Source organism: Gigantopelta aegis, chromosome 1, assembly GCF_016097555.1.
Source record: "Gigantopelta aegis isolate Gae_Host chromosome 1, Gae_host_genome, whole genome shotgun sequence".
Lineage (NCBI taxonomy): Eukaryota > Metazoa > Mollusca > Gastropoda > Neomphalida > Peltospiridae > Gigantopelta > Gigantopelta aegis.
Window position 1 is genome coordinate 15,493,895 of NC_054699.1, and position 14,463 is coordinate 15,508,357.

At 38.7% G+C, this 14,463-nt stretch overlaps 1 protein-coding gene across 1 annotated transcript; it reads right to left on the reverse strand.

Annotated features, from left to right (window-relative positions):
- Nucleotides 1-10,912: 10,912 nt before the first annotated feature.
- LOC121390546 (protein FAM151A-like) lies at nt 10,913-13,096 on the reverse strand. Its single transcript, XM_041522423.1, has 2 exons — nt 12,622-13,096; nt 10,913-11,981 (listed from the first exon to the last, which is right to left on the reverse strand). Exons 1-2 carry the CDS (start codon nt 13,064-13,066, stop codon nt 11,323-11,325), a joined length of 1,104 nt encoding a protein of 367 aa, XP_041378357.1. The 5' UTR covers nt 13,067-13,096; the 3' UTR covers nt 10,913-11,322.
- Between the last annotated feature and the right edge of the window lie 1,367 nt (nt 13,097-14,463).

Consider the following 14,463-nt stretch of genomic DNA (forward strand, 5'->3'; position numbering starts at 1 on the left):
CCTAAAATGTTCAAAACAACAACGATCGACAACGGTGCACAAGAGCTAGGCGAATATTTAATACTTTTTCGCGCCATTCCAATTGGGGGAAATGACGTAATTCATAATTAGCACCATCCCACAGACAAGATATCACATCAGGGCCCATATTTTCGAAGCTATCTTAGCCTACGAAATCGTAAAATCATCGTAAGCTATGACGTCACTATGGCGTGCGCTGTAGTGACGTCACAACCTACGACGGTTTTACGATTTCGTAGCGCTAAGATTGCTTCGAAAATAGGGCCCCTGGGCCGTAGCTAGCATGGGGGCAATTGCACACACACACACACACACACACACACACACACACACACACACCGAAAAAAAGTCGGAAATCATTGTAATAACAAAATAATTTATCCCTTTTGCTTTTTAATATCTTTATAGATGATATTGTTAAGTATTTTGATGCATGATATGAACCTATTGATGTGAATAATTTGAAAATCAACCATCTCTTATTCGCAGATGATTTGGTGCTTCTGTCACCTTCAGCGTCAGGGCTCCAAAGTACGCTGAATGCTGTCCATGGGCGGATCCAGGAAATATTTTTTGGGGGGACCAAAAAAGAAGGGCACATTGACTCGTCAAAAGGGCACCTTACTACAAGTTTTGATATTTACAATTAATATGAATTCCTACAGTTCTACGTCATAATATACTAGCAATAATGAAGTAAATTGGCGTCACTCGCGTTAGAACCTCAATGGGGCCCCATTGAGACTCAATAACACAGACACATATCTGCAAGCTTGCGCATGTACACGAAAATCTTGATTTCATTTATCTACAATATAATTATTGTTTACTTAAAAAAAAAAAAATTCTACAAACAAAAAGGGCACTTGGACATTTTGAGGGCACTTGAACAATTTTTTTGGGGGGACGCGTCCCCCTGGTCCCCCCCCCCCCCTTGGATCCGCCCATGCTGTCAATCAATGTGCTATATGTAATGATCTTCCCATTAATGTTGAAAAATCTAACATTATTGTCTTCAATAAGCGTAAAATGAACACAGATCATCTTAACTTTACCATAGGGTCCTCCAAAATTAACATCTCTAATGACTACACATATTTGGGTATCACTATAGACAGCCATGGTAAATTCAACATTGGTGTAAAGTGTTTAAAAAACAAAGGACTTAAATCTTTAAATCACTTATTAAAATCAGTTCTCAAACACAATCCACCTATCAATATTTGCATTAAACTATTCAATACATTAATTAAACCAGTGTTGTTATATGGGAGTGAAATTTGGGGACCACAAGTTTGTAACATACAAATTATTTTACTCTTGATGTATAAAAAGTACACATAAAATTCTGTAAATGGATTTTGGGGGTCAATAAATATACCAGTAATGCTGCAGCATTAGCAGAATTAGGAAGATTGCCACTGACGTATGATATAATTATCAATGCCTTTAAATATGTATTACATATCCAGACTTCAAACAACCCACTGTTAACTGCTGCGTTTATTGATAGCTCAAAGTCAGCTCAGATTAACAAACCGTCGTGGGTAGCTAAACTCATGGGTGTACGACCCGGGGGGGGGGGGGGGGGGGGGGGGCAGGGGGCAATCCCCCCCCCCCCCCCAAATTCGGGCAAAACAGTGGGGAAAATTCGGGCAAATTTTATCTGGGGAAAATTTCGGGCAAATCAATCCCTCCAGCCCCCCTAAATCAAAGAGTCCCCATACGCCCATGGCTAAACTTATTAATGCTGCAAACCTAATTGGAATTCCTACGCATCTATCTTCAACTCCAGAATTACCGACTGCATGCACTTTAGGTGAAATCGTAATTAATGAATGAATGAATGAATGTTTAACGACACCCCAGCACGAAAAATACGTCGGCTATTGGGTGTCAAACTATGGTAATGCAAATAAATAAAGTGATGATCAACATCAATATAAAAATTCAAGGTTTAAACAAAAACAGTGTAAAGAACTGTGCAAAAATACAAATACAAATATCACAGAATTTTACGGACACCGAATCTTACTCTAAACTTCAATTTGTGCTGTATTGGCCATTCTCAAAGAGAATGTTACACCCCTGCACCACGGTGAGGTTACAGCACACGCAGGGGAAATCGTAATTAAATGCGAGCAGTACTTTTTGCAGTATATAACGACACAGCTAACATCAAACAAAAAATTCGAACAAATATGGTAATAAAATACGCACATATATGTCATTCAAACAAATTTCGAGTTCAGTTGAGTCCTATTTATTACATACCAAAGACTATGAAAGCAGAAAAGCTTTTAGTAGGCTTCGTTTGAGTTCACATTCACTTATGATTGAAAAGGGAAGATACAAGAAACCACCTGTCCCTGCGAATGAGAGATATTGTCCCAACTGTCCCCTAGAAGTTGAAGACGAATATCATTTCATTATGAAGTGCCCTATATATAATGCTTTTAGAAATGATTTACATCATAAAATAATAAAACAAGAATCACATTTTTCTTTTTTGACTAATAATGAAAAATTCGTATTTCTTACACATAACAATATTCCGGAATTATGCCCTATCATTTGCAATTTTGTAAAGAGATGCTTTAAGTTGCGTGAAAGCATATGAGTTGGAAGTAATTTCAAATTGTTTGCATTTCACGTCTGTATAAACTAATGGAGAATGTACGAGGTTGTGTGGATTCGTGAAAAATAATTCACGAACGCCATAGTTGATGGGGGTTTTATGGCTCTACACTTCTGACAATATTTGCTTTTACCTAAATATTAATATCACTAGTAATAAGGCTTAAATTGCATATGTATTTGTTGATTCAGGTGTTTGTTCATGTAATTAATGTATATTTATGTTATTGTTACTGCAGATAAATATATATTATATTGTTATTTTTGCTCTGCCCATATTCGGGTGTTATGCAAATAAATTATTCTTATTCTTATTCTTATAGAAACTTAAAGGAAATTCTCTTCATAACCGTTTAAGGAGTTTTAGACTATTAACTACTAATTGCCCCCCCCCCCCCCCCCCCCCCAACCCAAAATCCTAGTTACGGCTCTATGTGACATACTATGGTCTTTGTTATACCAATAATGGTGCACTGGCTGGAACGAGAAATAGCCGAATGGGTCCATCGACAGGGATCGATCCCGAACCGACCGCGCATCAAGCGAGCGCTTTACCACTGGGCTACGTCCCGCCCTGCATATAAAAGATGAATTGTTGGTTTATTGATATAGTCAGTGGAGTGTAGATTGTCAATGCAGTGGCGGATCCTGAAAATCCATTTAGGGGTGCCCCAATGACATGAGGCGGAATGCTAAGGGAACTTTGGGGGAGGTTTGGAGGGGGAAAATTAATATAATAAAATTATAACTTTCGCAAAATTTAGGGGGGGGCCGGGCCCCGGCACACACACACACCCCCACCCCCCCCCCCCCCCCCCCCCCCACCTACCACCACCACCACCACACCTCTGTAATGGTTTAGTAATCGATGACGTCATAGCGCTGATGAAACGTTACTTTGTTTAACTAAGTGATTTAGCTGTTGTTAAAAGTTACAAAATACAATGTGGAACTGAAAAAACTGTGTGGAACTTCGTTTCTTTAGACCGGCCTCGGTGACGTCGTGGTTAGGCCATCGGTCTACAGGCTGGTAGGTACTGGGTTCTGGGTTCGGATCCTAGTCGAGGCATGGGATTTTTAATCCAGATACCGACTCCAAACCCTGAGTGAGTGCTCCGCAAGGCTCAATGGGTAGGTGTAAACCACTTGCACCGACCAGTGATCCATAACTGGTTCAACAAAGGCCATGGTTTGTGCTATCCTGCCTGTGGGAAGCGCAAATAAAAGATCCCTTGCTGCTAATTGGAAAGAGTAGCCCATGTAGTAGCGACAGCGGGTTTCCTCTCAAAATCTGTGTGGTCCTTAACCATATGTCTGACGCATATAACCGTAAATAAAATGTGTTGAGTGTGTCGTAAAATAAAACATTTCTTTCTTTCGTTTCTTTATTGCGGTAACATTTATGTAAATATTATTATAGTTCATGTAGGTATTATTTCTTGATACGAGCTATCGGATCAACATCTTAATTCAACGGACATGTTTTGAAATGGCGACGTCATATACTACAAGTCATTAGCCATACAAGTCGTGCATTTTTAGCTCCACAGAAACTTGGATATTTATATATTTCTATTTCATTTGGAACACTATGGATTGGTCTAATTGTTTGTAATACTAGTTGCAATCTGTTGTGAAAATATTTTCGAAAAAGGATTAATAGAAAAGTTTGGGGTTTTTTTGTTTTTGTTTTCTAAAGAAAACCATTTTTGGATTACCCAAAACTTTGCAAGAATATGTGCCTCTGCTAAACAGCTGGACCTAAACAGAGTTACATATTGTAAGTGAACCCTCAATGCTGCTTGGCCATGATGGCCGTGGCTGTGTTCGACCCCCCTGGTAAGGCATATTTATTGTCCGATCCTGCCACAGATGAGATAGTACCCACATCTAACAACAGTATACCACCAACAAAAACACAACACCAAGAAACAAGAAACTATACACTTAACAGAGAAAGCATTATCCAAAATAAAAAATACCCTGAACGTTTGTGATGTGAAAAACAATCTTTCTGATTTCACTTCGAAAAATAACAATAAATGTGCAAGTGTGATTTTAAAACCTGACATTTTCCAATTATATAGACAAGCAATATTTTACCGATACTTGGGACAGAGTGAACTTGACAATCAATTACGAATCACATGGATAGAAGTAACAGATGAAACCAAAACAACAATCACTGAAGAAAAGATAGCTATAGCAACTGTGGATAGCCAAGGAAAACACATTAAGTGGGGAACTCTGCACGTATACAGAACCACATGCCATCCAATGTTTCAGGGGCAGGCACAGTTGTGGGTTGAGAACGAAGTTCAAAAACTGTCACAAACTGCCAAAAACATAACTATCGGGGAAATAAGTAAGAAAGATGTTGCCACATTAATGAAACTAGAGGACAGAAAAACTCTAGACACCACTGAACAAGAGCTATCCACTTATAACACCATGCAAACCAATATGCCTGTTCAAGTATTCATTAGTAACTCGGATGACTACTGTTACAACGCCTTTTATGGAATCGACAACAAGCTATTCTAAGGTTGATATGGACGATGAGGTCAATGACACCAGCTGTACTAAACCTGAAAAACTGTACAAAACAAAAAAATCACCTGTGAAAGCTAACCATTAAAAACGCACAACACGAAAATGTAACCAGTGCGCTGGCTCTACATTAGATTTTAGCCAAAAGGTTACAGACCTACGTGAAGCTTTCTGCACACAAGAGTCCAGAATGGACGACCACATGAGGGCCACGGAAGAATTGATCAACGACATAAGAGTGGAATTCTCAAATCACATAAAGGAAATGCAAGAATCCCATAACAGATCTATAGAAAACTTACAACTTGACAATATCCAAATAAAAAAGGTCAATGAAACGCTAGAAAGAAAACTTGAACAACTTGAAAAGAAAAACAGAGCCCCATCTGCCAGTTTACAAGTACATGCAGTAAATGTGGAGTTACTCCAAACTTCACAGAAATCAACAGTGGAGACTTTGATAGAAATTAAAGAGGGACAGTTTGAGGACAGATCAAATGTACCACGGACGTCGGCCGTTAAAGAAAACTGTTTTATGTCATGCATAAAAGATACAAACAACCCCATAAACAACACAGATGAGCAATCAAGTACAGAAGAAGAAGACAACGAAGAAGAGCAATTTATTCAGGTGAAAAAGGAACAGCAAAATGTAAAGACCATTCACAACACCAAACTTCAAACGGAAGGTAAATATGATAACATTAGGCAGCCAGCCCCCCCCCCCCCCCCCCCCCCCCCCCCCCCCCCCCGCCAACACGCACGCAATACATACATCAGTGATGAAGTAACATCACTTTTCCTAGGTGACTCGGTCAACACATTCCAAACCGTACGTCAAAGGTGTTGTTTTACCCAGGACATGGAGTTACCAAACTCACGGAACGAGTCAAGAACTTGCCTCAAAAAACAACTGTGAATAAAGTCATTGTTCACATTGGAGTAAATGACGCTTTTGAAGTAAGTGAATACAAACAGTTGTTTAATGAATGTAAAAGTAAATTTCCAAATGCAGCCATTTACTTTTCACTCTTCTTGCCTTCTTTAACTCGAGGCCAGCTCCACAAAACTATCAACAACACAAATGATAAGATAAAAAAAATTAGCTTCCTCATTAAATGTGGAAGTAACTGACCATTCAGCTCTGTTTGTTACAGTGAATGGTGCTCCCAAAAAGAACATGTATCACGATAAAGTCCACCCCAGTAAATATAAATCTCGTATTCTTGCCAACTCATTCCTGGAGTCTGTGGGTCTTACAATTAAACACAACAAAGACAGATCAAGTCGTGATACTGACATCCATCCACAGGTGCATGCCAGGGAGCACAGGTACACCCACCAAGATTTCCCACCATTGCCAAACAGAAGCAACAGGTATCCCCACAGAAAAACCGATCATGCCGAGAGAAACCAGCATCATCACAACGAAAATACTATGGTGCATTCCAGTGAACGGATGAATGGTCAACGGATGACAAACACTTATAATGACAACATTTTCTCAACTCCAGATGACAGGATAAGCAATCAACAGGCATTAAACAACTATCCATTCTCAACTCACGTATCGTCTACAGTAAGAGACAGCAATGTTCCTTGGGGTTTCCCAGGGAGCGCTACCAGCAGGATGTCATTCACTGATCATCAAAGTGCTCAATATATATCGATAATAATTGACGGGGACGTTAACGCTAGAATTGCTACCGAATGTGGGTGTGTGAATAGTGATGGAGTTAATTTTCTTAAAAACATGTCAAATACTTTTACTACCATAGAGACAAAAAGAAATAACCGAGATAATATAACGAACAAATTTGGACAATCCCTCATATCACTAGTAATTGCATCAAAATTAATTATTTTAAATGGTAGAACAGTTGGAGATCACTTGGGACAGTTTACATGCCACACGTACAATGGTCAGAGTGTTGTAGATTATGTTCTTACATCTGAAGAACTCTACAGCCATGTGAAATATTTTAATATTAAACCACTTTCATGGACATCAGATCACTGTCAGCTCTCCCTAAAACTTAATATATCAGTTACAAACAAAAAGTCACAGGAAAATCCCAAGAAATTCAGCCATAAATTTACGAAACGTAAACAAAGAAAATGGCACAATAATAATAGCATGCCACGTGTATACTCAGCAGTAATGTCAGATGAAAACAAAGAGGCGCTCAATAGGTTAATTTTGACACCACCACCAACGTCGGATGTAGACGCAAGCTGCTATGTCAACTTGTTTGAATCTATAGTAAATGCCATAAATATATATCCTGCCAAAAATCAGAATCTAAATAGATCTCTGAAGAAAAATCTTTGGTTTGACATAGAATGCAAAAATGCCAAATTGGCTATGGAACCTAATTTCAAGACATTTAATGCTAATAACACACAAGAAACAAAGCAAAATGCATTTCTGTCCAAAAAGAAATATAAGAGATTAACCCGTCATAACAAAAAGTCTCATAAAAGTGATCTTGTTTCAAAACTTAGAAGTATACCTAAGAATGACACAAAAGATTTATGGCATACAATTAACAGTATCAGGGATAAACAAAAACCCGAAAGATTCCCTGATCCTCCTTAATTAGTAAACCACTTTGAAAAGATCTACTAAGATCCAACAGTTAGCTGTTCTTCTAATGAGGTTGATTATACAATCTAATTAAAATTAGCTCCACTATTACATGTGGATCTAACAGCAGCCAGTTGGAGCTCATGTCCACCAATCAAAACCTTACTTGCAGAATCATGCCAATGATTTAAAAATAATTTGAAAACATTCTGAATTATCCTGAGGGTATACGACATGTTTCATGTGAATTACGAATGCCTTATTTAGACCAGTAGAACTAATTTTAATCAGATTGCTAACAACACTGCGTAGTCTCCAATGTCCAAGTAACATTTCGTCTGTAAATAATAATTTAAATATTGACCAATCACACTTCGCCTTTTATAACGTTATTTGGGAGCATACAAATTCTAAAAATATCGGGCGAGTCTATTTTAATGGCCGCAGTACAGCGAACCATACCAATACGTACGGGATGGGTTATCAGTCTTCAATTTTACATTACAAATTATTTATTTATTAAAAAAAACTAAAAACTAAATCAGTCTTCAGTTTTACATTACAAATTATTTATTTTATAAAATAAAACATGTTTTAAGGCATTCGTAATTCACACCAAACATGTCGTATACTCTCAGGATAATTCACAATGTTTTCAAATTATTTTTAAATCACTGGCATGATTCTGCAAGTACGGTTTTTATTGGTGGACATGAGCTCCAACTGGCTGCTGTTAGATCCACATGTAATAGTGGAGCTAATTTTAATTAGATTGGTTGATTATACTAATCTGCAGGATAACCAAGTGATTAATTCACCAATATCAGCACTGGAAATTATAGCATGTATTGAAGATATTAAGCTGAAAAAGGCATTGGGTGTAGACAATGTCAGTAATGAGCTTATCAAATGTTTCTTTCCATTAATACTAGACCATGTTGTCAAACTTTTCAATGATATATTGTCAATAGACTATTTTCCTCCACAGTGGGCCCATTCAATAATTGTCCCTTTGCAAAAAAAAGGTGACAAAACAGATCTAAGTAACTATCGTGGAATCGCTCTAAGTAGATGTATTGGTAAATTGTTTTGCAAAATAATAGATAAACGAATTGTAGACTACCTACAACAAACCAACCAAATTGATATCAGTCAAGCTGGTTTCAGGCAAGGATCACATATTTACACTAAAATCCCTGATTGATAAATATAAATGTAAAACGAAAAAGGTCTATGCATGCTTTGTAGATCTCAAACGAGTATTCGATTCTGTGGATAGAAGCAAATTATTTAATAAAATTGCTCTTATGGGGGTAACAGGTAATGTTTTAAAAATAATCGAATCTTTATATGTTAATGTTACATATAGTGTTCAGACTGATAAAGGCATATCACAATCATTCCAATCAAACATTGGTGTTCGCCAGGGCTGTATTTTATCTCCAACACTATTTACTATGTTCATTAATGACTTCCAAGAATATTTATGTAACATTGGCGATAAAGTATCACTAGACACAATGCGCTTAAGCTATCTACTTTTTGCAGATGATCTTCTACTTTTATCAAAAACCCCACATGGTCTACAACAGCTCCTTGATCAACTAGATATATATTGTAATGACAACAATCTTACTATTAATTTAAATAAAACAAAAATTGTTATTTTTGGTGGCCAAAGTACAACAAATAAGCTTACTTGGCATCTCTCAGGCAATAAAGTCCCATCTGTGACAAAGTATACATATTTAGGGGTTGACTTTACTCAAAATGGAAATTTTAAACAATGTTCCCGATCACTTTGGAGCAAAGGACTAGGTTGTTTTTACAAAATGCGGAAAGAATTCTCAAATGTTAACCTACCAGTAGACATTTCATGCCAGTTATTTAATTCTCTTGTTGAGCCTGTCCTTTTATATGCCAGTGAGGTTTGGGGTGCCCAGTTCATATCATTAAAATATTTGGAAACTTTCCTGCCAGAGAGTGCTTTTAAAATTCTGTAAATCAACACTACAGGTTAATAGTTGTACCCATAATTGGGCCTCTAGAGCTGAGCTAGGTTTGTACCCACTCCTGTTGTCTGTGGTAAAAAGAATGTTACATTTTTACTCCCATATGCAAACTACGGATAACATTATTTTACAACATGCTTTCTCTGAATGCACAAGCCTTGAAAAGAAAAATATTGGTTGGCTTCACAAATTATATTATTACACTGGTGAGTTGAATCAAAAACGAAGCACTGTCAATTATCCTATTCATCTTATAAATATAATTAAAACTAAGTATCACAATATTTTAAAAGAAAATCTTATAGCTCCAGCCAAAAGTGATAGATCCAGTAATAAGATGCGAACGTACAAATTATATAAACACAATATTCAACTAGAGCCATATTTATTACACTGTATACATCCAGAATACCGTAAAGCATTTACTAAATTACGTCTCAGTGACCACAAATTGAAAATAGAGACTGGGCGCCATACAAAACCCTTCACTTCAGTGGAAGAACGTTTATGTGACCACTGCAATGTAATTGAAGATGATTACCATCATATCACAATATGTAAGAAATATAATAGTCAACGTGTCAAATTATATGCACATCTAACTTTCCATAATTACCTATTTACAAGTATGAGTATGCAAGAAAAGTTTTTATATATTATGCAAAACCAAAATCCAGCCTGTGCTGGTGCGGTATGCAAATTTGTTCACGATTATACATGTATTGCCCATAATTAGTCCTTATTTAGTCATTTTGTTTGTTTCTTGTTTATGCATAATGTTTTGTATCCAGTTCCGTATGTGGAGGAATGTTTATATGCAATAAAGTTTTAATCTTTTTTTTAATCTTTTTTTATTGCCATTCGTTTAACCTGATTACTAAACTAATGGCAATCGACACTCCATTCACTGCCGAACATTTACCATTTAATTTGCATTCGTGACGTAAAATCATGGCTACCTTATCGGTCGAATAATTTTGAACATAGGTCTCACTACACAGATGTCATTTGCTATTGAAATCCATGTTAAATTGACCAACTTCAAATGAAGATTGTCAATAGAACGGGTTCTTGCTGGCACTAACAATATATACTATTGCGAACATACATTATATAAGCATTTATTTTCACTCGAAATCTGAGAACATTTCCGTCTTAGTTTTTTGCTAGATGACTGCATCTGGCTGTTTTACCTGTAAAACAGGTGGTTCAGAAACCGATTCAAACCGACCGCCTGTTCCGCTAGCTATACACCTATGGCCCAAAAAGTCAATTCACAATATTACATGTACAAAATACCATGGGCAAAATCCAGCCAAAGGGCTTACCATTGAAAAATATAAATTGTTTTAATTCTTCTCCACTTACTAGAAGTGAATATGTGAACCACGACATATGTCACAATTAGGAACTATAGTGGACCGTGATGAAAGAACTCTCACCCAGAAGTGAACTGTGTAGTGAGACCATAGCAGAGTGGTGATAATTCGACTTGATGATTGCTTCAGTCCATGTTCATAACGGCATCAGTGCTGCGGGCAGGTCAAAATAAATTCTAGAAGATTCCGAGTGAGCTCTTATGAATTTCATTTCGTCTAAAGAAACGATGTCAGAGGAGGCGTGCCATATCGTTAGCGTATAACCACGCGACTGTTTCAACAGCCAATCCAATTCTTTCCACGAGCGCTTCGCGGCAGCTGCCCTGATAGGAAAGCTGACTGGCTGTCGAAGGGGTCTTGCAAGTTCGTTCATCTCGCGCACCATCTCCATAGAGTAGCCAGTGTCGGCTTCCGTGTTGGTCCAACCGGTAGTCCAGCCAATGGACAAGGTGCATTGTGGGAAGGTTTCGTCGACGATTTTCAGAAACTGTGGTGCATCGCGGCCTTTAGCGGTGGTGTTCGGGCCCGTCAGGATGTCGGCGTTCAGCCACACCGGTTGCGTCAGTCTGCCTTGGTCATGTTTCTTCTTCAGAATCTTCAGGGCAGGAGCGACTGATTCGAGACTCTTGAAGTCGAGCTTCATGCCTTTGTTGGACTCCGCCACCGTGTCGACCCACTCGGCGAACGTGACGTCACTGTGTACGGAGGGAGGATGGGCCATTATAGGAACGTCCGTCTGTCTGTCCGTGTACTGTCCGTCCAGCAAGATGTCGGCTTCCAAGAACATGGTGTCATCTGTGGTAGAAAAATTAACAACCAAAAATGTTTTGTTTTTTGGGTTTTTTTTGTGTGGTTTTTTGTTGTTGTTGGGGGGGAGGGGGGGGGGGTTTGGGAGAAGGGTGTGGGGACCTATGCCTATACATGAAAACCTATATTTTAAATAATAATGATAAATTTACGATAAACAGAAATAGTTTAAAACGTCGTTACTTATATAACGAAACTCGAACTCTATCTCTCCAACTCTCTCTCTCTCTCTCTCTCTCTCTCTCTCTCATTATTGCTTTCTATCGCTGTCTACCATCTGTATCTGTATGTATGTCTGTCTGTCTGTCTGTCTTTCTCGAACCATCTCTCCAGCTCTCTCTCTCTTTCCAAATCTCTCTCTCTCTCTCTCTCTCTCTCTCTCTCTCTCTCTCTCTCTCTCTCTCTCTCTCTCTCTCTCTCTCATTATCGCTTTCTATCGCTGTCTACCATCTGTATCTGTATGTATGTCTGTCTGTCTGTCTTTCTCGAACCATCTCTCCAGCTCTCTCTCTCTTTCCAAATATCTCTCTCTCTCTCTCTCTCTCTCTCTCTCTCTCTCTCTCTCTCTCTCTCTCTCTCTCTCTCTCTCTCTCTCTCTCTCTATCTCTCTCTCTCATACTGTACTAACCGTTGACGTGTTTCTCGAGGTCAGCTTTACAGTTAACAGCATGACCCCACGTGATCTTCGCCGCGTCCCTGTCCTGGATACCAAAATGATGAAGAGCGCTTCCCGCAGTCATCATCAGATTCCTGAACTCTTCAAACCAACTTTCGGGGATATCGAAATGTATCGCCTCCTTGGACCAATCATTGTGCACGTACAGAAGGTCGTAGATCGTCCCGCATGCCCAGTCCGATCCTCCCTCCTGCGTCCACACCGTCATTGTGTTTTTCGGCGATTTTGCTAAAATTTGTCTTAACACGGGCCACGTTCGTCTAAGTAAGGCCGCACGTGCTGATATCGAGACTGGTTGGTCTATGTTGTTGATTTGCTTCCACATAGTCTTGATAACATCTCTGCCAAAATCGTCTTCACTGACGTCCGCGGTCCAACCCACACTTAGTGTTGCCATGCAGACTATTGTGTTTGATGGTTCATGCGACCCTGCAAAAATAGCAGACGTTTAACAAATGGAATGAACAAAATCTGCAGATAAAACAAGCATTTTAAGAGCATTGCTAAAGCAATATATGTCGCCTACCGGACCCAACAAATATTTGTATCTCCTAAGTTCAAAAGCCATAACTGTCAAAAATAGGTAAATCGCCATGAAAATCAAACTCCATCTGTAACTGTACATGATAATGATATGATCTCAGGTCATTATCTTCAGGCATTTCGGAGGGAAAAAAACATGAAAACATATTTTTGTGTCTCCTACATTCAAGGGACATAACTTCGTCACAAATGGGTCAATCGCAATGAATGTCGAATTTGAGATGTAACTGTACATGATAAAGCTATACACAAAATATCAGATCAATATTTTGAGGCATTCTGGAAAAAACAAGCCCGGAAAACACAATTACGTATATCTTAAGTTCAAGGGCCATAACTCTGTCAAAAATGGGTAAATCGCCAAGAAAGTCGAGATTTACACAGGGCCCGTGAAGTATATTTTAAAGTGTGTGTGACGGAACATGCCCTTAATTTTGTTAAGGGCCGTGTGCAGTTCCAATATGCACTTAAGCCCAAGTGGGCACTTTGTTACGTAATACCTCCGCGCGACCGTGGTGGAGCTGTGCCTATTACACACCCAGCGCAGATGCGGAGGCCATGTGGCCAGTAGTTACGTAATACCTCCGCGAGTGCGGGTTTTACGACCGTGATTTTGGCGACTAGGCGTCAGTAAGTCTGGCCATTCTAAGAAAAATATGCCGGCTTGGTCGCTGTGGAAATATCACTTGATGGGGGGGGGGGGGGGGGGGACCGCGTGGTACCCCCAGGCGATACTGGGATTTTATAATAAATAGCTAGGGTTTTAGAGATATCGGGAAAAAAAACATAGGAAGGCTTCCAGGGGGAACGTTGTCCATCCGGACTGGTAATTATATATTATTTCTGCTCTGTTGTATAACCTTGATGTGATTGATGTGACTTTAAATATTTTAATACTGTATTATACCAATATTATTTAGACGGTGCTGCCGGTAATCTGACGCAGTAAACTGTAGGCTCACTGTCTAATATATATAAAGCTTAACCAGTCATCCTAGAGGACCTAGGTAAACTGTAGGTTGTTGTCGTTATTGTGATAGGTACCAGTATTAATTCTGTATTACAAGGTTACTGAATGAGTAGATAAGGGTTAATTAAAAATTAACCAGTTAGGAATAGAGTTGTAATTCCTTTATTAATTAAGTTCCCCTGGAAGCGTTTCTCAATTATCACACGTGTGGGTGTTGTGTCACGGTGAAGTGATTAGAATATTGTATAAACTAGACACCTAGTGATTAACTAATTAAGTGA

Bases quoted from the DNA above. Each gene is read 5' to 3' on its own strand.
- LOC121390546 (XM_041522423.1), bottom strand. From the start codon at position 13,066: ATGGCAACACTAAGTGTGGGTTGGACCGCGGACGTCAGTGAAGACGAT. The intron at 11,982-12,621 runs GTTAGTACAGTA...TTTCTACCACAG, and splicing joins CCTCGAGAAACACGTCAACG to ATGACACCATGTTCTTGGAA.